The 23,788-nt window shown below is 42.5% G+C and overlaps 1 protein-coding gene across 1 annotated transcript in view; it reads right to left on the bottom strand.

Moving 5' to 3' along the window:
* Positions 1-4,688: 4,688 nt before the first annotated feature.
* The window catches only part of ITK (IL2 inducible T cell kinase), a 70,934-nt gene continuing 51,834 nt past the window's right edge, over positions 4,689-23,788 (bottom strand). Inside the window, exons 9-17 of the mRNA XM_067730137.1 lie at positions 23,660-23,742; positions 22,483-22,616; positions 22,020-22,094; positions 20,233-20,404; positions 19,621-19,837; positions 18,640-18,704; positions 18,431-18,549; positions 7,745-7,902; positions 4,689-4,760 (exon numbers count right to left, since the gene is read on the bottom strand). Coding sequence (XP_067586238.1) covers positions 4,689-4,760; positions 7,745-7,902; positions 18,431-18,549; positions 18,640-18,704; positions 19,621-19,837; positions 20,233-20,404; positions 22,020-22,094; positions 22,483-22,616; positions 23,660-23,742 — 1,095 coding nt within the window. The remainder of the gene's footprint in view (positions 4,761-7,744; positions 7,903-18,430; positions 18,550-18,639; positions 18,705-19,620; positions 19,838-20,232; positions 20,405-22,019; positions 22,095-22,482; positions 22,617-23,659; positions 23,743-23,788) is intronic.

Genomic DNA, 23,788 nt, shown 5'->3' with positions numbered 1-23,788 from the left:
ACCAGGGCTCGAACCGGTGTCCCCTGCATCGGCAGGCGGATTCTTAACCACTGTGCCATCAGGGAAGCCCTGGAGATCTTCTCTTGCTCCTCCAGACCTACTTCACTCTTCTCACCCTGCCCCTGCCCCTGCAGACTGACCTCTGTGGACTACTCTACTAGGATTTCTTCATCCTCTGGCTTCCAGCTGGGTTTGGCCAACAAGAAACCCCAGCAGTTGATGGGGGGAAGGGAGGAGAGTGGGGCCAGCATATTTATTCCACAGCCTCCTCCTTGTGTTGCTGCCTTGGGCTTCCTCTGTTTCTCACTAAATGTGCTGTCCTCTCGAGGCACCTTTCTCCAGCTGACTCTCTGCTTCCACAAGCAAGTGACCACTCCCGTTCCTCATTTCTTTGGGCCTAGGCGTGGTAACTGTTCCTTGGCTGTTCTTTCCCTCTGTACTACTTACTATGGTTCTTCTAAACCCACACTGTGTTAAGCAGCCCTTTTGAAATAGGCTTGCCTTGAATTATCATAATTTGACTGTGATGTGTTTGGTCCTCAACTGATATCTTATTCATCGTATACACCTGACACAGTGCCAAGTAATAGCAGGTGAATGGTAACAATGATCTCTAAAACTCCTCCTAACAGTATCTGTATGATTCAATTATCCCAGAAACCAACTACTCATGATGACTTGGGAAGAAATGCAAAGTCACTGAAGACACACTCATACACACACACACACACACACACACACACACACACGCACACACACTGCCCATCTGGCTGAATGGGGTATGTTCTGCCTTTTCCTGAGTTTGGTGGTCTTGTGTGTTGGGAGGTTCCAGGCAGAGTAGGATCTGCAGGATAAATGCTCTCTGAGAAACCGATCTGTTCATCCGTCCTGCTCTAGAACCTTCCTCTCTGGGTCATTTGCCAGGGGGAGTCAAGCCCAGAGGTGAGTCCCACAAAGGACTGTGTGGAAGCCACAGGCTTTCTCACTGGTGCCTGATGGTCCTCTGGGTGCATGAGCTGGCTCCAGCAGTGGATGTAGGCATTTGGTGAACTGAAAGGTACAGGGAGAGCTCAATACACCCAAACTATAATAACCCAGCCCTTATTTCACTGGGATTTTAAGAGGGAGGAGAACAGCTGTGCCTTGCTGTCCAACTGTGGCTTAAGAGCTCCGAATTACAGTTTCCACATGTCACCCACATAGCAGATGACAGAATGAGTATGAACAATAATTTGGTACTAGGAGCAAGTCAGAAATCATCTCCAGATTGGTTTCTCTTTCACCAGCTTTCCCTCTCTCAAATCCACTCTCCACACTGCTGCCAGAATATATTTTTAAACACAAATTTGACCTTCTCTCCTTGTTCAATGACATTTTTCCTCTCTACAACTAGAGTTCCAACATTTTTTGTGTTTTAAAATCTAAGTCCTTGTCTACACACACACACACACACACACACACACACACCCTTTGCCCCAGCAATGGTAAACTGATAATAGCTTCCCAATATGTTTTGTTTCCTCTATCCCTCTACCTGGAAAGTATTTCTGCCCATTGGCTTGCCTACAAAAAGCATAATTCATCTTCAAAACTGAGTCAGAGATGATATCTTCTGTGACAGCGCTTCCCAAACTTTAATGTGCAGATGATCACCTGTAGATCTTGTTAAAATGCAGATTCTCATTCAGTGGATCTCAGGGTGAAGAGAGAATTTGCATTTCTCACAAGCTAGTAATGCTGCTGTTGCTGGTCCGGGGACCACACTTTCAGTAGCAGGTTTCTAAGAAGTTTCCACTGATGTCACCCTTTGCCCAATAGATTCCATCACTTTTTCTGAGCTCTTCTCTACTTTGACCTTATTTCTGTTGTTGCTCTAATTGCTGTATTATAATTTTACTTGTTTATTTGTCTGCCTTCCCAACCATACCTGGAGTTTCTTAAAAGTAAAGACTGTGTCTTTTTCATCTTTGTTTCTGCAGCACTCAGTGCAGCATATCAGAGATCACAGGAAGCATTTGATATTTACCTGGTGAAACAATGTTGAACGATGTATAGTCTTTATTTGTCTGTGGAATGTGAAACTATGTAACCATTATTATTTATGGAAAACTTTTGGTTGTCTGACATTGGGATAAGTATGGACCCAGGCTATACATACCCTATTTACTAAAATGCACAGCTTTATTTGCTAGACCCAACCTTTAACTTGGTGTGATTTACAAAGCATAAGAGATATTTGTAACATTTTAATTGTGAACATTAGCAATCACTGTACACTAATAAATATTCAGTCTATCCAAATATAAATACATAGTCTCAAAAGGGCACAATGCAAAATCTATAAAATGCATCTAGAACTAAAACTTTGCATAAGGGGAATTCCCTGTGAGCACATGGCACCGTTTTCAAAATGTGAGAAGGAAAAAAAAAGCCAAAAACCAAACAGGCAGAAGTCTATTTTGCAGGACACTGAGAGGTAACCTCTTGACACATGTTAAGTTAAGCCTCAATGATTCTGAGCTTGAACAAGATAATACCATGTAAGGGAGAATTTTTCTAAACCATACCACAGAAATCAGTCAATTCTGATGTTTTCCTTCCAGGCTGGATGTTCCCGAAATCATCTCTAATTAAAGGTTCCAAAAAAGAATGTACAAAATGCTAAAAAAGTAAACAGGGATGATTTTGGATAAGTTGAGAATATCATCTTCTAAATGATAGTTTTTTTTTTGAAGCTACCAGTTTCACAATAATTATACTTAAAAGTTGTACATCTGCATCTTCAGCCGGTCAAAATATCACATGATTTTTTAGAAAGAGCTGATTTCAACACCATCCAAAAAGAGTTTTCCCTGAACGCTGTATGAAAATTAAATCTCTCTTACATCAGGGAATACCCTTCCCCAGAAAGTGTCCAAGAAGACCGCAGCCGGCTCAAAGCTGAAGTGATAATTCAAGGAAGTATTTATACTTCTGCAGGAGAATCTTTTAAAGCTGCTTTGAAGCTCATCTACAAATTGCCTCATGCAATATGACTCTGGTGGGTTGAGTGAATCGAAGGGCTAATTACTCCTTTAGTAACTCCAACGTCATTAACTCTGATGAAGGTGAGGATACAGATGAGGAAAAAAAGATCCTATTCCAAGTTGGAGGGCTACACTGCCAGCCACCCTGGTCTATGCAGGAGCAGATTTACTTGCTGATGGTGCTGTGTTGGCTTCTTTATTGGCTCTCTAGGACTTTCCCCTCTACTGTACTTACCTCCTCAGCAATCCCTTTCACCCTCAGTAGAAGGCAGTGTTGAATAAAAATAGAGAAACTGTGCATTGCAGTCAGACAGAGGTGGGCTGTATTCTTCCTAGCTCTGTCACTTCAGGCTGGTGTCCAAGCTTTTCAAAGCCTAAGTTCCACTATCTGTAAAATGGGAATAATAATAATATCTCACTGCACTGGTGTGAACTCAGGGTGAACTGAGATTCTGCAGTTAAGGCTTGTAGCTCAGTACATATTCATTTTGCATATTCAAGTGCTCAATCAACAGTAGGCATCCTTGCGCATCTTGGAAGCCCCCCACTCGGTGCCCGACTCAGTTTCCATCCAGATGGCTTGAACAAGAACAGACCTCTTACTCCTCTCTTAGAATCTGGGGAGACTTGGAAGTCTCAACCTTAAAGTTGCAAATCTCTAGGGCCTAAACCAGCTTCAGTTTCTCTGCCAGGCCACACTCCCCAGCACAAGTCTGCACTCTGTTGATGAGGATAAAAGAATGCAGAGAGGGGACTGATTCCTGGAGGTCTCAGTAAGTCAGTGTTTACGGAAGCCATGATTTCCTCCCAGGATGCCTGTGGAAGCATTCGGCACAGAAGGGGACTCAGAGTCACTTGCTTGGCTTGGTAGTAAAGACGAGCGTCCAAGTGGTTACAACCTAAGGCCTTTCCCTGTACCAGGTGTTTCCACCATCCGATGTCCTCTTTCTGCCCAGACACCAGATACCCAATACTCCAGCGGTGAGATCAGAATTGTTCACCCCAGTCCATTATGCTCCCTTCAAGGAGAGAGGTGGCAGTGTCTCTATGGGTAAAACCTCATAAAGCTGCTTCTCAGAATATCCGGCCTCTAATGTGAGCAGCTGTTCCATCGTCCTCTAAGGCAGGAAGCTGTGGTTGACAGCATCACAGAGGCAGAGCTTGCTCTTTGTGACTTTAATTAACTCACTAGTTCTCCTTGAAAAAGAGTCATGCTCCTTGTTCATCTTGCCCCATATCCTGGGATTCTGTGTTGTCAGGTCAAATAAAAAATCCCTTGACCATGAACTTCAGGTCCATGTTTAAAATAACAATAAGGGTAATAATCCAGGGTGCTGCCCCATCTCTCCCTTTCTCTAAGAAGTGCAAGAAATGTTGCTTGAAAGCTGTCGATTGAGGTTTGCGCTCCACACGAGATAAGAGGCTGGAGGAAGGGTACAGACTGCTCTGGCCCTGCTCCCAGTTCAGTGGCTGAGCCTCCTGCCTGTGGCCTGGTGCCCGCCTCTATCAGGCCGCTGCCTCCGTGGCAGCTTAGGGACTGGCGCCACAGGCCAGTTGCCTCTGAGGAGTCCTGGGATGGTGGCAGCTTTTAATGCTCTGTGGTGGGAAGACCTCCTTGCCCCACTCAGGATCTGCAGCCCATGGCCTGGCACTGAGTCTCTTTTAAAGTCCCGATTCTGCAATTTCAGCCAGTTGACTCAAGAGTCTGGAGAAAGGTGGCCGGTCTTCTGGTTTCTAGAGAAGGAAGAAAAGAACTCTGTGATTTCCTTGTACTTGTGTGTCATAGCTAATTCCAAAGCAAACCAGAGTTAAACAGCAATCCCCTCTGCTGAGTTTTAAATATGTTTCTATATATATTGTATTTGAGGCCATTATGTCTTAGTTGTTAACAGCAGGTATTTTGGAATCATATGGCCTGCTTTTGAATCACAGCTTTTCTACTCATTAGCTGTGTGACCTTTGAACAGGTTACTTAACCTTTTTGAACCTCAGTTTTGTCATCTGTAAAATGGGGATAATAATATTATCAATCTCATAAGATTGTTGTAAGAATTAAATAAAATTGTATATAAAAATGCAACATAAAATAAGCACTCAGTAAGACTAAAAAAGAAAATATTTAGGTATAAATCTCATAAAATATGTACAGGGTCTATTTTAGGAAAAATATAAAATTCTAAAGATAGAAATCAAAGGAGAGCTAAATATATCGAGAAATATTCCATGTTCATGGTTAGGAAGACTTGCTATTGCTAAGATGTCATTTCTTTTCAACTTGATGTGTGGATTCAACACAATCACAAGAATCCCAGCAAGTTATTTTGTAGATACTGACAAACCAACTCTAAACTCCATATGGAAAGGCCAAAGACTCAGAATAGCCAACACAATACTGAAGAAGAACAAGTTTGGAGGACTGATACTTCCTGACTTCAAGACTTACTATAAAGCTATAGTAATCAAGAGAGCATGGTATTGGTGAAAGAATAGACAAATAGGTCAATGGAATAGAGTTGGGATCCCAGAAATAGACCCACACAAATGTAGTCAAATCTTTGACAGAGGAGCAAAGGCAATTCAATGGAGCAAGGGTAGTCTTTTCAACAAACGGTTCTAGAGCAATTGGACATCCACATGCAATACAATGACTCTAGACACAGGCCTGACACTCTTCACAAAAACTAACTCAAAATGGATCATAGAACTAAATGTAAAATGCAAAACTTATAAGACATCTAGAAGATAACATAGGAGAAAATCTGGGTGACCTTGGGTTTGGCAATGAGTTTTTAGATACAACACAAAAAGCACGATTCATAAAAGAAAAAAAATTGATGTTGAACTTTGTTAAAATTAACAACTTCTGCTCTGTAAAAGACTTCTGCTCTGTAAAAGGCACTGTTAAGTGAAAGAAAAGATAAGCCATAGGCTGGGAGAAAATGTTTTTAAAACACATATCTGATAAAGGACTTATATCCAAAATATGCAAAGACCTCTTAAAACTCAAAAGCAAGAAAACAAATAATCCTATTAAAAAATGGGCAAAGATCTAAGCAGTTACCTCATTTAAAAAGGTATACAAATGGAAAATACACATATGAAAAGATGCTCAACATCATATGTTAGGGATTTGCAAATTAAAATAACAATGAGATACCACTATATTCTTATTAAGATGGCTAAAATCAAAGCACTGACACCACCAAATGCTGGTGAGGATGTGGAGCAACAGGAACTCTCATTGCTGGTGGGAATGTGAAAATGGTAGCCATTTTGGAAGACAGTCTGGCAGTTTCTTACAAGGCTAAACATTTTCATATGCTAGTGTTATGAAACTATTCATTTCATATGATCCAGGAATGACACCACTAGATATTTACCCAATTGAGCTACAAATCTATGTTCATATAAAAACTTGCACACAAATGTTTATAGCAGCTTTATTCATAGCTGCCAAAAACTGGAAGCCACCAAGATGTCCTTCAGTAGGTGAATGGATAAAGAAACTATGGTATATCCATACAATGGAAATATTATTCAGTGATTAAAAAAAAAGTTAGCTTTCAAGCCATGAAGACATGGAGGAATCTTAAATGCATAGTTCTAAGTGGAAGAAGCCAATCTGAAAAGGCTACATACTGTATGATTCAACTATGTAACATTCTGGCAAAGGCAGAACTTGGACAATAAAAAGATCAATGGTTTCCAGGGATTTGGGAAGAAGAGGGGAAGGGATAAATAGGTGAAGCACAGTGCACTTAAAGGCAGTGACACTATTCTGTATGATACTATAATGGTAGATACATGATATACATTTGTCAAAACTCACAGAACTGTACAAAAAAAGCAGTGAACCTTAATGTAAAACGTGGACTTTAGTTAATAATAATGTATCAGTGGTGGTAGAATAATTGTAACAAATGTACCACACTAATGCAAAATGTTATTTATAGGGCAGAACTCTCTGCACTCTTTGCTCAAATTTTCTATAAACCTAAAACTTCTAGACAAAGTCTATTAATTTAAAAAATTAATAAAAATTAAAAAAAGAAAAAAGTACTAAATGTCAGCTATCATATCATAATGATCCGAATTTGTGTTAATTCTCTATTCAGCAACTTTCAACTGTGGTTGAAATTTAAAATTTGCTAACTCACACAAGGACATCTCATGCTAATGTGGCTTAAGGCATACACTGCCACCCAAGGATAACTGAGATGTCTGGGAGGGTGCAGAGTAATTGGCTCCCATTCTGAATTGTTGTATGAATAAACATGAATTGTATGAATTTTGTATTTGTATGAACATGTTGTATGAATTTTAATTCAGTCATTTTAATAGTTTCACAGCACCAGTGAACTTCTGTTTACCAGTTTATAGAACTAACTTCATGTATATTTAATGGTTTTATGATGTTACAGATGCTTTTTTTCTCAAAAAATTGACATAGGCCTTCCCCACTCTTCCCTTCTGACAGTATGTTGATGGCTTGTGACATTATATTACAAATCAAATAACATTTAAGGTCCCTGCCAGCTCTTCTAGGGATGAGTAACTCCTTTAGTTAATAGATGCTCAACGTCACTTTCTTGCTAATCTATTTTGTCATCCCTACTGCCTCATACTCTGAGAGGGTTCCTTTCTTCAGGGATGGGGGCAGACCCTGCAATTGCAGATTATAATGAGGCGGGGCGGGGGGAACCACTTCCTTTACTGACCTCTTTCCAGCAATGATTCATGATCTGGTAGATATGTGAGGAGGCCAGTCGAGGCTTGTATAACCGAAATCCAGTGGTGATGTCTTCCACCACTTCTGAGTTGCTTCGGTTTTCATACGGGATTTTTCCTTCACTGAAGACTTCCCACATCAGCACACCTATGAGTGTGAATAGGTGAATCGAAATGGTGAGTCGAAACAGCTAGTGATAAAGTTCCTAAATAGCGAACAAACCAACTTACCTCTAGAAATCACAGACTCCTTGACATTAAGATTCAAGTCCCTACCTCCAGAAAGTACAATATCAAAAGCCACCTGAGGCTTATTAGGCCTGTGCTATTTCTAAAGAGCGATTTCCCTACCTTTCTTTTTTTTTTAAATTTATTTTATTTATTTATAGCTGCATTGGGTCTTCATTGCTACGCGCGGGTTTTCTCTAGTTGCAGCAAGCGGGGGACCACTCTTCATTGCAGTGCACCGGCCCTCCACTGCAGTGGCTTCTCTTGTTGCAGAGCATGGGCTCCAGGTGCGTGGGCTCATTGTGGCTCACGGACTTAGTTGCTCCGTGGCATGTGGGATCCTCCTGGACCAGGGCTTGAACTCGCGTCCCCTGCATTGGCAGGCGGATTCTCAACCACTGCGCCACCAGGGAAGTCCCTTCCCTACCTTTCTAGTGGTGAAGAATGTTCAAGCTCAGCCCTTTGTTATATCTAACTCAAATGCTACTACTAAAAGTTGCAGGCGATGTAAACTCAAATGTCTACACATGATATAGATGAATGGAGTGGATGAGGTCTGCATAATAGGGACTAGGGAGGACTGTGAAAAACTGGAGGTCAAAAATTCTATCCCCAAAGGGGCAGCTGTGATTTAGCTCCAGCCAGCATAGGGCACATGGGAATGAGGGCTCTGAATTGCCACATTTTCTGATTTTTTAAAGATAAGTCATAAATTGGGAGTTTTAAAATATAAACTCAATTTTTTTTTTTTTTTTTTTTTGCTGTACGCCGGCCTCTCACTGCCGTGGCCTCTCCCGTTGCGGAGTACAGGCTCCGGACGCGCAGGCTCAGCGGCCATGGCTCACGGGCCCAGCCGCTGTGCGGCATGTGGGATCTTCCTGGACCGGGGCACGAACCCGCGTCCCCTGCATCGGCAGGTGGACTCTCAATCACTGCGCCACCAGGGAAGCCCTAAACTCAATTTGATTTAAAAGAAATACTGTGTTACTCCTACGGAGCACCTACTGAACGCTGGCAGAAGACCTCAGACCTCCCAAAAGGCAAGGAACCCCCCACGTACCTGGTTAGGGCAAAAGAAAAAACTAAACAGAGACTAAAGGATAGGGACGGGTCCTGCACCAGCGGGAGAGAGCTGTGAAGGAGGAAAAGTGTCCACACACTAGGAAGCCCCTTCGCGGGTGGAGACTTCGGGAGGCGGAGTGGGGGAGCTTGGGAGCCGTGGAGAAGAGCACAGCAACAGGGGTGCGGAGGGCAAAGCAGACAGCTTCCAGCGCAGAGGATCGGGCCGACCGGCACTCACCAGCCGAGAGGCTTGTCTGCTCGCCCGCCGGGGCGGGCGGGACTGGGAGCTGAGGCTCCGGCTTTTGTCGGAGAGCCGGGAGAGGACTGAGGTTGGCGGCGTGAACACAGCCTGCAGGGCGTTGGTGCGCCGCGGCTGGCCGGGAGAGAGTCCGGGGAGGGGTCTGGAGCTGCCGAAGAGGCAAGAGACTTTTACGTCCCTCTTTGTTTCCTGGTGCACGAGGAGAGGGGATTAAGAGCGCTGCTTGGGAGAGCTCCAGGGACGGGCGCGAGCCGCGGCTAAGAGTGCGGAGCCCGGAGACAGACATGGGACGCTAAGGCCGCTGCTGCCGCAGCCAGGAGGCCTGTGTGCGAACACAGGTCACTAGCCACGCGCCCTTCCAGGGAGCCTGTGCAGCCCGCCACTGCCAGGGTCCCGGGATCCAGGGACGGCTCCCTCGGGAGAGCCCTCGGCGCGCCTCAGGCTGCAGCGTCACGCCGTCACGCCGGCCTCTGCCGCTGCAGGCCCGCCCCGCACTCCGTGACCCTCCCTACCCACCGGCCTGGGTGAGCCAGAGCCTCCGAATCAGCGGCTCCTTTAACCCCGTCCTGTCTGAGCAAAGAACAGACGCCCTCTGGCGACCTACACTCACAGGCGGGGCCAAATCCAAAGCTGAGCCCCTGGGAACTGTGAGAACAAAGAAGAGAAAGGGAAATCTCTCCCAGCAGCCTCAGAAGCAGCGGATTAAACCTCCACAATCAACTTGATATACTCTGCATCTGTGGAATACCTGAATAGACAACGAATCATCCCAAATTAAGGAGCCCTGTGGATGAAAGGCTCTTGGTGCTGCAGCCAGGAGTCAGTGCTGTGCCTCTGAGGTGGGAGAGCCAACTTCAGGACACTGGTCCACAAGAGGCCTCCCAGCTGCACATAATATCAAACGTCGAAAATCTCCCAGAGATCTCCATCTCAACGCCAGCACCCAGCTTCACTCAATGACCAGCAAGCTACAGTGCTGGACATCCTATGCCAAACAACTAGCAAGACAGGAACACAACCCCACCCATTAGCAGAGAGGCTGCCCAAAATCATAATAAGTCTACAGATACCCCAAAACACACCACCAGACGTGGACCTGCCCACCAGAAAGACAAGATCCAGCCTCATCCACCAGAACACAGGCACTAGTCCCCTCCACCAGGAAGCCTACACAACCCACTGAACCAACCTTAGCCACTGGGGACAGACACAAAAAACAACAAGAACTACGAACCTTCAGCCTGCAAAAAAGGAGACCCCAAACACAGTAAGATAAGCAAAATGAAAAAACAGAAAAACACACAGCAGATGAAGGAGCAAGATAAAAACCCACCAGACCTAACAAATGAAGAGGAAATAGGCAGTCTATCTGAAAAAGAATTCAGAATAATGATAGTAAGGTTGATCCGAAATCTTGGAGATAGAATGGACAATAGAATGGACAAATTGCAAGAATCAGTTAACAAGGACCTAGAAGAACTAAAGATGAAACAAGCAACGATGAACAACACAATAAATGAAATTAAAAGTACTCTAGATGGGATCAATAGCAGAATAACTGAGGCAGAAGAACGGATAAGTGACCTGGAAGATAAAATAGTGGAAATAACTACTGCAGAGCAGAATAAAGAAAAAAGAATGAAAAGAACTGAGGACAGTCTCAGAGACCTCTGGGACAACATTAAACGCACCAACATTCGAATTATAGGGGTTCCAGAAGAAGAAGAGAAAAAGAAAGGGACTGAGAAAATATTTGAAGAGATTATAGTTGAAAACTTCCCTAATATGGGAAAGGAAATAGTTAATCAAGTCCAGGAAGCACAGAGAGTCCCATACAGGATAAATCCAAGGAGAAATACGCCAAGACACATATTAATCAAACTGTCAAAAATTAAATACAAAGAAAACATATTAAAAGCAGCAAGGGAAAAACAACAAATAACACACAAGGGAATCCCCATAAGGTTAACAGCTGATCTTTCAGCAGAAACTCTGCAAGCCAGAAGGGAGTGGCAGGACATATTGAAAGTGTTGAAGGAGAAAAACCTGCAACCAAGATTACTCTACCCAGCAAGGATCTCATTCAGATTTGATGGAGAAATTAAAACCTTTACAGACAAGCAAAAGCTGAGAGAGTTCAGCACCACCAAACCAGCTCTACAACAACTGCTAAAGGAACTTCTCTAGGCAAGAAACACAAAAGAAGGAAAGGACCTACAATAACGAACCCAAAACAATTAAGAAAATGGGAATAGGAACACACATATCGATAATTACCTTAAATGTAAATGGACTAAATGCTCCCACCAAAAGACACAGATTGGCTGAATGGATACAAAAACAAGACCCATATATTTGCTGTCTACAAGAGACCCACTTCAGACCTAGAGATACATACAGACTGAAAGTAAGGGGATGGAAAAAGGTATTTCATGCAAATGGAAACCAAAAGAAAGCTGGAGTAGCAATTCTCATATCAGACAAAATAGACTTTAAAACAAAGACTATTAGAAGAGACAAAGAAGGACACTACATAATGATCAAGGGATCGATCCAAGAGGAAGATATAACAATTGTAAATATTTATGCACCCAACATAGGTGCACCTCAATACATAAGGCAAATACTGACAACCATAAAAGGGGAAATCGACAGTAACACATTCATAGTAGGGGACTTTAACACCCCACTTTCACCAATGGACAGATCATCCAAAATGAAAATAAATAAGGAAACACAAGCTTTAAATGATACATTAAATGAGATGGAGTTAATTGATATTTATAGGACATTCCATCCAAAAACAACAGAATACACATTTTTCTCAAGTGCTCATGGAACATTCTCCAGGATAGATCATATCTTGGGTCACAAATCAAGCCTTGGTAAACTTAAGAAAATTGAAATTGTATCAAGTATCTTTTCTGACCACAACGCCATGAGACTAGATATCAATTATAGGAAAAGATCTGTAAAAAATACAAACACATGGAGGCTAAACAATACACTACTTAATAATGAAGTGATCACTGAAGAAATCAAAGAGGAAATCAAAAAATACCTAGAAACAAATGACAATGGAGACACAACGACCCAAAACCTGTGGGATGCAGCAAAAGCAGTTCTAAGGGGGAAGTTTATAGCAATACAAGCCCACCTTAAGAAGCAGGAAACATCTCGAGTAAACAACCTAACCTTGCACCTCAAGCAATTAGAGAAAGAAGAACAAAAAAACCCCAAAGCTAGCAGAAGGAAAGAAATCATAAAAATCAGATCAGAAATAAATGAAAAAGAAATGAAGGAAACAATAGCAAAGATCAATAAAACTAAAAGCTGGTTCTTTGAGAAGATAAACAAAATAGATAAACCACTAGCCAGACTCATCAAGAAAAAAATGGAGAAGACTCAAATCAATAGAATTAGAAATGAAAAAGGAGAGGTAACAACTGACACTGCAGAAATAAAAGAGATCATGAGAGATTACTACAAGCAACTCTATGCCAATAAAATGGACAATCTGGAAGAAATGGACAAATTCTTAGAAATGCACAACCTGCCAAGACTGAATCAGGAAGAAATAGAAAATATGAACAGACCAATCACAAGCACTGAAATTGAAACTGTGATTAAAAATCTTCCAACAAAGAAAAGCCCAGGACCAGATGGCTTCACAGGCGAATTCTATCAAACATTTAGAGAAGAGCTAACACCTATCCTTCTCAAACTCTTCCAAAATATAGCAGAGGGAGGAACACTCCCAAACTCCTTCTACGAGGCCACCATCACCTTGATACCAAAACCAGACAAGGATGTCACAAAGAAAGAAAACTACAGGCCAATATCACTGATGAACATAGATGCAAAAATCCTCAACAAAATACTAGCAAACAGAATCCAACAGCACATTAAAAGGATCATACACCATGATCAAGTGGGGTTTATTCCAGGAATGCAAGGATTCTTCAATATACGCAAATCTATCAATGTGATAAACCATATTAACAAACTGAAGGAGAAAAACCATATGATCATCTCAATAGATGCAGAGAAAGCTTTTGACAAAATTCAACACCGATTTATGATAAAAACCCTGCAGAAAGTAGGCATAGAGGGAACTTTCCTCAACATAATAAAGGCCATATATGACAAGCCCACAGCAAACATCATCCTCAATGGTGAAAAACTGAAAGCATTTCCACTAAGATCAGGAACAAGACAAGGTTGCCCACTCTCACCACTCTTATTCAACATAGTTTTGGAAGTTTTAGCCACAGCAATCAGAGAAGAAAAGGAAATAAAAGGAATCCAAATCAGAAAAGAAGAAGTAACGCTGTCACTGTTTGCAGATGACATGATCCTATACATAGAGAACCCTAAAGATGCTACCAGAAAACTACTAGAGCTAATCAATGAATTTGGTAAAGTGGCAGGATACAAAATTAATGCACAGAAATCTCTGGCATTCCTATATACTGATGATGAAAAATCTGAAAGTGAAATCAAGAAAACACTCCCATTTACCACTGCAACAAAAAGAATAAAATACCTAGGAATAAACCTACCTAAGGAGACAAAAGATCTGTATGCAGAAAATTATAAGACACTGATGAAAGAAATTAAAGATGATACAAATAGATGGAGAGATATACCATGTTCTTCAATTGGAAGAATCAACATTGTAAAAATGACTCTACTACCCAAAGCAATCTACAGATTCAATGCAATCCCTATCAAACTACCACTGGCATTTTTCACAGAACTAGAACAAAAAATTTTGCAATTTGTATGGAAACACAAAAGACCCCGAATAGCCAAAGCAATCTTGAGAACGAAAGAAGGAACTGGAGGAATCAGGCTCCCAGACTTCAGACTATACTACAAAGCTACAGTTATCAAGACGGTATGGTACTGGCACAAAAACAGAAAGATAGATCAATGGAACAGGATAGAAAGCCCAGAGATAAACCCACGCACATATGGTCACCTTATCTTTGACAAAGGAGGCAGGAATATACAGTGGAGAAAGGACAGCCTATTCAATAAGTGGTGCTGGGAAAACTGGACAGCTACATGTAAAAGTATGAGATTAGATCACTCCCTAACACCATACACAAAAATAAGCTCAAAATGGATTAAAGACCTAAATGTAAGGCCAGAAACTATCAAACTCTTAGAGGAAAACATAGGCAGAACACTCTATGACATAAATCACAGCAAGGTCCTTTTTGACCCACCTCCTAGAGAAATGGAAATAAAAACAAAAGTAAACAAATGGGACCTAATGAAACTTAAAAGCTTTTGCACAGCAAAGGAAACCATAAAGAAGACCAAAAGACAACCCTCAGAATGGGAGAAAATATTTGCAAATGAAGCAACGGACAAAGGATTAATCTCCAAAATTTATAAGCAGCTCATGCAGCTTAATAACAAAAAAACAAACAACCCAATCCAAAAATGGGCAGAAGACCTAAATAGACATTTCTCCAAAGAAGATATACAGAGTGCCAACAAACACATGAAAGAATGCTCAACATCACTAATCATTAGAGAAATGCAAATCACCACTACAATTAGATATCATCTCACACTGGTCAGAATGGCCGTCATCAAAAAATCTAGAAACAATAAATGCTGGAGAGGGTGTGGAGAAAAGGGAACCCTCTTACACTGTGGGTGGGAATGTAAATTGATACAGCCACTGTGGAGAACAGTATGGAGGTTCCTTAAAAAGCTACAAATAGAACTACCATATGACCCAGCAATCCCACTACTGGGCATATACCCTGAGAAAACCATAATTCAAAAAGAGTCATGTACCAAAATGTTCATTGCAGCTCTATTTACAATAGCCCAGAGATGGAAACAACCTAAGTGTCCATCATCGGATGAATGGATAAAGAAGATGTGGCACATATATACAATGGAATATTACTCAGCCATAAAAAGAGACGAAATTGAGCTATTTGTAATGAGGTGGATAGACCTAGAGTCTGTCATACAGAGTGAAGTAAGTCAGAAAGAGAGAGACAAATACCGTATGCTAACACATATATATGGAATTTAAAAAAAAATGTCATGAAAAACCTAGGGGTGAAACAGGAATAAAGACACAGACTTACTAGAGAATGGACTTGAGGCTATGGGGAGGGGGAAGGGTAAACGGTGACAAAGCGATAAAGAGGCATGGACATATATACACTACCAAAAGTAAGGTAGTTAGCTAGTGGGAAGCAGCCGCATAGCACAGGGAGATCAGCTCGGTGCTTTGTGACCGCCTGGAGGGGTGGGATAGGGAGGGTGGGAGGGAGGGAGACGCAAGCGGGAAGAGATATGGGAATATATGTATATATATAACTGATTCATTTTGTTGTGAAGCTGAAACTAACATACCATTGTAAAGCAATTATACTCCAATAAAGATGTTAATAAATAAATAAATTTAAAAAAAAAAAAAAAAAAGAAATACTGTGTTAACCAAGCAAAAATCTTTAGGTTGTCCATTTTTGACCTCCGATTTAATCCCTTTTCCTTTTTTGCCCTCAGTAGAAATGTCACACCCAGCTTTATTATGTACTCATCTATTCATAGGTTGTCAGAGTGGGAACAGAGCTTGCAGATCACCTAATCCAGTGGTTTTCAAAGCATAGTCCAGAGATCCTGAGGGCAGAGTTTTCCAAAGTATGATCCCTAAAACATCTGAAGTTTTGAAAAATCAACTCAGAAATTTGTTCCAATGGCAGATCCTGGGCCCTAGCCCAGACAACTGGATTAGAATTTCTAAGCGATCCTCAGAAATGCCTCAGGAGTTTTGGAAATTCAGTAAATAAGACCAATTAGTACCCCAAGATGCCAGGATTTCCGGTGAGATTTCTTTGGAAAATGGGGGAAAGCTGGCTGGAAAACAATTGCTTTCATGCAAATCTTGTGATGCATTGAGGAACTGAGTAAGGCCCAAAGGGGTTAGTTGAACTTGTTTAAAATAGTGCAGTTCATACATATGGAATCTAAAAAAAGGCTCTGAAGAACCTAGGGGCAAGACAGGAATAAAGACGCAGACGTAGGGAATGGACTTGAGGTCACGGGGAAGGGGAAGGGGAAGGGGAAGCTGAGACGAAGTGAGAGAATGGCATTGACATATAAACACTACCAGATGTAAAACAGATAGTGGGAAGCAGCCGCATAGCGCAGGGAGATCAGCTCATGCTTTGTGACCACCTAGAGGGGTGGGATAGGGAGGGTGGGAGGGAGACGCAAGAGGGAGGAGATATGGGGATATATGTATACGTATAGCTGATTCACTTTGTTATACAGCAGCAACTAACACAACAATGTAAAGCAATTATACTCCAATAAAGATGTTAAAAAAAAATAGTGCAGTTAATTAGGGGAAAAACCTCAAAATGCGTGACAAAGCCCAGTGGCCTTGAGGCAGGCAAAAGCTCTCCTCCATCCAGGTTTCTGTTTCTCAGGTTTGCCACCCCAGTTTTCTCATCCCTCTATTCTGCTTCCATCGGTCAATCTCATCTTTAGACACTTCAGATGACATATCCTAGGAAGGGATGGACTTTAGCTCAACCCTCTAATTATAAGATGCAGCAGCAAAGTCCTAGGCTGACAACCTGTGGCAGAATAAACCCCATTCCGAGTCAGCAGGTGAATGCGACAAAGTGGCCCTGGCTGCAAATATCTCTTTATGGGACACCTGGCTGGGTGCAGCATGACCCGCCGTACCGATAGAGAGTGGCCACACATCAGCCAGACCCTTCCTAGTTATATGCACTGGGGAAAAGAGAAGGTGAGGTTGCTCAAGCGCAGTTTGTTTTCTTCTAAGTTCATTCTGTACCTTAAATTTGACTAACAAAGTCATAGTTAGGCCTGTTGAACAGGGTAACTACTTTAAGGAACCATTCAGAAGGACTCAAAATCAAAAATCACTTGGTTGTTGGAAATGGATATTCTAAAATGCTGGAGAAGATTAGTTAGTTCTCCTCGTAAGAGATTTAATTAGTCATCTTCTCCCTGGTTTCTACTACTAGTCAATATATTTGGCAAACTTTCCCTTCACATAGAATGACAGCATCAAACTCTAAACTATTCCTATCCGAAGTAGAATCCTTCTTAAAATCCAAGTCAAAGAGGTTGTCCAGTATATTTTTCTGTATACATTAATATGCAAAAACTGTGGCTTAGAAAGACATGACACATCCAGCAAGAATATTTAGTACTTCTTGCCACACCGGCATCATTCATTTTGTCTTTTCATTCTTGCCCATTTGCACTTATAAGAAATTCTAATTCCTTACCATGGCCTGCCGTTTTCATTGCCTACTGTTCTCCCACTAAGTCAGTACCTCTTTTCTTTGGACACACCAAGCTTTGGCACTTGCCGCTTCCTTTGTTAGAGACACTGTTCCCTGGACCTTCAAATGGAGACAGCTCCGTCTCATCATTCAGCTCTCTGTTCAACAGTCACCTCCTCAGAGAGGCCTTCCCGGACCCTGCTATTTAAAACAGACCCTCCCTCCCTTCCAGTTACTCTCTTTCCCATTACTCTTTTGTTTTATTCATAGCACTTACCGCTACCTGACTTTATCTTATACACATATTTGTTAGCTTGTTTGCATGATTGCTACTGTCTCCCCTTACAACTTGGCTCCAAGAGAATAGGAGCCTTTTCTGTCCTATGTACCACTGCTTTGTGAGCACCTAAATTAGCTCCTAGCATGTAGTAGATGCTCAATAAATCGTTGTTGAATGAAGGGGTAAAATACTTTATTGAGAGTTAAATGTGGGAATAAATGTGAGAATAAATATAATGTTGGGAAAAAACATGATCCTTGCTCTCAAGGGCTCACATGCTAATCTCCTGACTCCAGCTTTTGATGTCACAGCAGCTATCACCAGCATCCTGTTTTCGCTTTTATTTTTGCCCCTATTTCAAAAATGTCCAAGACTAGATGCAATAATGAGGGCCCCTTCATTCCTTTCAGAGCTGTTTGTACAGACTCTCAGTGGGACGCCCTCACCATCCAGTGTTCAGGGCAAGTAAGGCTGCCTGAATTTGACAAATAAAACAGTTGGCCCACAGTCCCAGGTCATGTGGGAGTGGGGCCAGAATGACACTTACCAAATGACCACACATCCGACTTGCTGCTATAGCGACTGAAAGAGAAGACTTCCGGGGATGCCCACTTCACCGGGAATTTGGTGCCTGAGGAACTGGTGTACTGGTCATCAAGGACGAACCTGGGGAGAGAGTGGAGAGAGATCGTCTGAGTGTCCTGGTGGCCTGCATCCCATTCCTGAGACTTTGCCGGCACCACAGGTCCGTATTACCTTGTCATCCCAAAGTCGGACACCTTGATGACTTGGTTTTCTCCAACCAGACAATTCCGGGCAGCCTGGAGCAGAGACAGGCAAACGAAAGGGAAAGGAAAACTTGGTGGGTAATCAGTAATTAAGGAGTCTCCTATAATCACAGTCCTTTGCTTTTCCATGTGCTGCTGTGCAGAAGCAATGAGGAGCTTCACAAATGCTAGTTAAGCTTCACTAGTGCCTGATGGAAAGTTGTATGTTAAAATCCTTTATCAGGATGAGTAAATCTGGTCTTTCATCTTCATTCCTGGGATCCTAATCAGAAGAAAAATCCATGGTGTTGTGTAACCAACTGTAAACTCCAGTGCAACCTGATGTTAACCTCAGGAATGATATGAAGAAGCTGTTACCCATTTGACTAAAATAAGAATGTGTTGAAGTTGCTAATTCTCTTAAAACTATTCCTCAGTAGGGATGGTACATGGTCCCTAATTCGATTGGAAGAGCCCTTACCAAGAAAAGACCCATGAGTCTCAAATTTTAATGTGCCTGCAAATCCCATGGGGGGACATGTTAAAATGAATATTCCCAAACCTCAACCCCCAGAAATTCTGAGGATGGTTCTAGGATCACCCCAATGTGATCCTGGTAGATCCTTGGATAACATTTTGAGAAACATGTGCTTGTCAATTTCTTTCATTTTACCAAGAGGAAAAGGAGGCACAGAGAGGTTAAAAAGGAGAGGCTGTTAGCTTTATTTAGAAAGAATGTAAACTCCAACTCAGAGGGTGAAAGTCAGAGGTGGGGCTGGAAATAGAGCCCAGATCTGAGTCCCATGAGGACATCCCACAGTGGGTGGAGGAAGGAAGAAGTTGAGAGGGGAAGGAAGAGGGCTTATGCCTTGTTATTGATTCATGCATTCCCAGCCTTCGTAGCTCTACATTTCAGTGGGACATGTGCCTTCACCCTGGACCTGTAGGGGTTTGCCCTACGCCCTCTTACCAGGTCTCTGTGGATGACACACGCCTCTTCCAGGTAGGCCATGCCCTCACACACGTCCAGGCACATGCCCAGCAGGGTCTCGGCAGCAAAGAGCCCCCGCTGGCTGCGCAGGTAATCTGACAGGCAGCCGTGTTCCATGAACTCAAACACCAGGCAGATGGGGGCTTGCTCCAGGCACACTCCATAGAGCTGGACCAGCTTGGGGTGAGAGAGTTTCCTGGAGAAAAATGGCAAGGGGTGAGATGGTCTAAGTTTAGTCTCCCCAAAATACACTCCCTCCCCCAAACAAAAATGTCTCATTGAGCTGAGACCTGAAGAATGCAGGGACTCAGCTGGTGTACGCGAGAATGAACGAAGGCCAGTGTGGTTGGCATGTCATGGAACCAGAGGAAAGATGGGCAGGAGATGAGATTGGGGAGCGGGCAGGGCCAGACCATGGTGGGCCTTTTAGACCACAGTGAGGAGCTTGGAGTTATTCTCCATACCATGGGAAACCATTGCTGGACTTGAGCAGGGAGGTGGCACAAGATGGCATCAGAATGGTATTCAAAGAGCACAGCACAGAACATCCTTCCCAAGGTATCTCTGCATACTCTTGTCTTGGCCACTCACATCATGACTTCAGCCTCCTCGACGAAGTCCTCTTCCGACATAGCTCCTTCCTGAATGGTTTTGATGGCCACCTTGTCCCTGTTGAGCCAGTAGCCAAGATGCACCAACCCAAACTGCCCGCTGCCAATCTCCTGCACAAAAGTGAGCTCTGAGGGATCAATCACCCATTTCCCTGGAAGAGAAAGAGTTTTCCAGAGTTGGCAAGCAGTAGATATGAAGTATAGGACTCCCAGGAGACTATATAGCCCTATACAGAATGTTAGCCTATTGTTAATATAACTCAAAGATGGCAAATGGTATAAGCCTGTATACTTAGAACTATAGATAGATAAAAGTATCTTTTTCCCCAAATAATAACATAGAATATGTATTGAAAGCCATGAAAAATGTGCATGGGGACGATTACATGGAAAGAGAAAGGAGGATGGCATTAGTTGAGATATTAAAGAAAGTCAATGACAGGGTTCTAAGGCCCCAACCATTTCCTATACCTGATTGAAAAATGTTTATTGTCATTTTTCACATAGAGCAAGTTTTATTTGAACTGGTCATTCATTCGTTCATTCATCCATCAAGAGCATCCATTATGTACATAGCACTTGCTAGGCCTTAGCAGGTGTTAGGGGTAAGGTGGTGGATTCCAAGAGGACTGGTACAGAGGTGCAAGCCAGCACACAGTCTCGCACATAGGTAGGCTTTCAATAAATGCTCAAAAAAAGAATAAAAGGGATCCGAGTCTCAATTTTCACACTGGCAAAAATGAGTGGGTTCATAAAATACTCTCTGGGCTTCCATCCAGCATGGGCACATGCAGATTCCACAGGCATTAGAATTATCTTATTTTTATAAGGAGGCTGAGGGGCATTAACCTTTCCTGATGCTTGGTCTAGTACCATAAACAGTTCAGTTTCTATCTCTTTGAGGCACAGACTCAACAGAAAACAGTACCGAGCACCTACTGTGTGCAGATATGGTGCTGGTTAGGGATGGAGAGCCCACACACTGTTTCTTTAACCCCTGTGTCAAAATCACCTAGGGCACTTTTTGAAAAGGCAACCCCAGGACCCCACTGTCTGGGACTGTGTTTTGGTAAATGTTGGGTCGGGGCTGGAAGTCAACACTTTTCTTAAGCATCCTATATAACTCTGATGCACAGTGAAGCTTGAGAACCACCAATCTAGAAGATATAAAATGAAAGGTACACCAGCCTTCTCGACCAGCACAGTTTGGACCAGGGGATGCAGGCAGAAAATCACAAGTGGGTGAAACGGTTCCATAGGACAAGAAGGAATAGTAGGGCCTATGGCCCTAGAGATGCATGCCCTGCCTAAAAGCATTCAAAAAAATTTAACACAGTGCTATGCAGACAGACATTTCTGAATGCTGCTAGCTTACAGCACTTGCAATGGACCCATACCTAACAAACTAGATGATATAGAAGTTCTAGAAAATATGCAAGAACACAGTACTATAGCACTGGTTCCTAATATTTTTTTCTAATAGCATTTAGCAGAGTGCTCTGTACAAAGTAGGTGCTCAGTAAACACTTCATTGGTGAACTGTCATCTAAAACCAATAGACATTGATTCGACCTAGATAAATGTGCATACATATAGATGTAATCTTACACACATTGTAAATGTTCATTTGTGCACACCATCTCCAGAGATACAGTGTACCTGTTTAATGATCATTTTACGTCCGGGGAAGTCCATTCAGAATTTACCCCAGACCTCTAGGGATGTGAGTTAGTGCAAATGAATAACATTCCCAAATGCACTGCTTACCATATCTCAGCCCTGCCGTGACCGGGGCTTTCTGCCTCCAGGAACTAACTGGATACCGGAGTCTAGTGACTAGGCCTGTGTTGATTACAAAGTGAAAGGCAGTCATTAGAGTTTTACCATAGCAACCATCCAAGTCAAATCACCAGGAAAAAATATAATCCAATGCAAAAGCTATTTTTATTCTGGAAAACAAATTCCAAAGCCCAATCACTGATATTACATCTTCCCTGAGAAGAGGTATAATGTCACAGGTGGGCAGGTGGTGAAATCGCATGATTCCAGCAGCAGAATTTGCTAATGAAGAATATGTAATATAATCAAATATTTGGCATACTTTTCTATTTGTATAGTTATTACTTATAGTCAGTTTGTCTGAGATGAAGAAACCCAGCTGGGTGTTTGTCACTTTTCTCCAAGTTCCCCTGTGAGGCTTCCCCCTCTGGCCTTGTCCCTTAGAACTCACCTCCTCCATTGTGTTGGTGATAATTGACGAGGAGAGGGATGGAATCAAACACGTACTTTTCAGCCACGTAATATCGCTTGGGGTTGTCATTTGTTTCTTTGATGTGATAGTGCTTTATACAGGGGTTGTTCTCACTTAAACAAATTAAACATAAATGCAGTGATTATTAAAAGGCAATGTTTAGAGACAGAAATGTCTACTGGTAGCAGATTCCTATTAGCTTTGTTTTTTGCCCTCTCACATGGATGGCAGATACATTTCAACTTGTGTATCAGTCTTGACAGGCTGGCCTTGGGTGCTGTATTAAGAAGGACTCTGAGGCTGCATCTGGACTCAGGATTGGTGCCATGATGGATTGGTGATGTTTCTTCCAAAACCTCAAAATGGACAGTCGTCTTGTATGTGCTACATGTTTGCCTTCCCTGCTGTGTGGATTTAACTAATCTTCAGCATATGTTAAGGAAGCATCTTGGCCCCTTCGTACTTATTTGGCTTTGTATAGCAGAGTTAACATAGCAGCCCTGACTGCTATCCTTAGAAAGGGCTGCTTGCAAGATTGGGCCTTGGCTGGCTTCTGAGAACTTAGATTTCAGGAGGGCTCTCGCCATTCTCTAACTGATAAGGATGGCTCCCTACACCTAAATTGTTTGTATAAACAATGTGGCTTATGCTCAATGCTTGCTTTTCTCCTGGGAGTCTGGAATTTTGCTCTGTGCTAGGCAGAGGGTACCCAGGTGACCAGCCCCCAGTGAAAGGATCTGTAAGGTTCTGGCATGTAGTAAGGACTCAGTAAATGGTGGATAGTTTTATTAGCAGAGCCAGAACTAGAATTCATATTTTCTCGCTTGCAGTCAAACGTATCTTTTCTGTTATTCTTTGGATTAAATTATAAATGCATCAAATACAGGACCAGGTATTTATTTCTTTAGGGCTTTGCAATCAGGGATGCCAACTGGGAAGTCAACCTGGCATCTGGCCCTAGCTCTGTCACTTTCTAGGTAAGTGACTTCAGTTATGTTTTTAATCTCCCTAGCCTTGGTTTTCTCAGAGGGATCAGGAAAACACAGTATTTTTAGAGACTCCTCTACCTCTTGCACTGTCTGACATTCCTGTGTGTGGGTCATCACTCACCCACCTCAGGACTGTCTCTCCCCACTTTGCTGAGTTAGCACCATACCTTACGATGGCCTTGGTGAAAACAGACACAGTGTATGTCCCTGGAGTCCTGGAATCTCGTACCATGAAGGCTCCTTCTTTGCCCTGGAAGGGTTAGAAAGAATGGAAAATCAGCGATCCCAGGAAACCA

This window comes from Pseudorca crassidens, chromosome 3 (assembly GCF_039906515.1).
Source record: "Pseudorca crassidens isolate mPseCra1 chromosome 3, mPseCra1.hap1, whole genome shotgun sequence".
Taxonomy (NCBI): domain Eukaryota; kingdom Metazoa; phylum Chordata; class Mammalia; order Artiodactyla; family Delphinidae; genus Pseudorca; species Pseudorca crassidens.
Note: the sequence above shows the minus strand (reverse complement) of the source record. Positions and strands in the feature narration are given on the sequence as shown.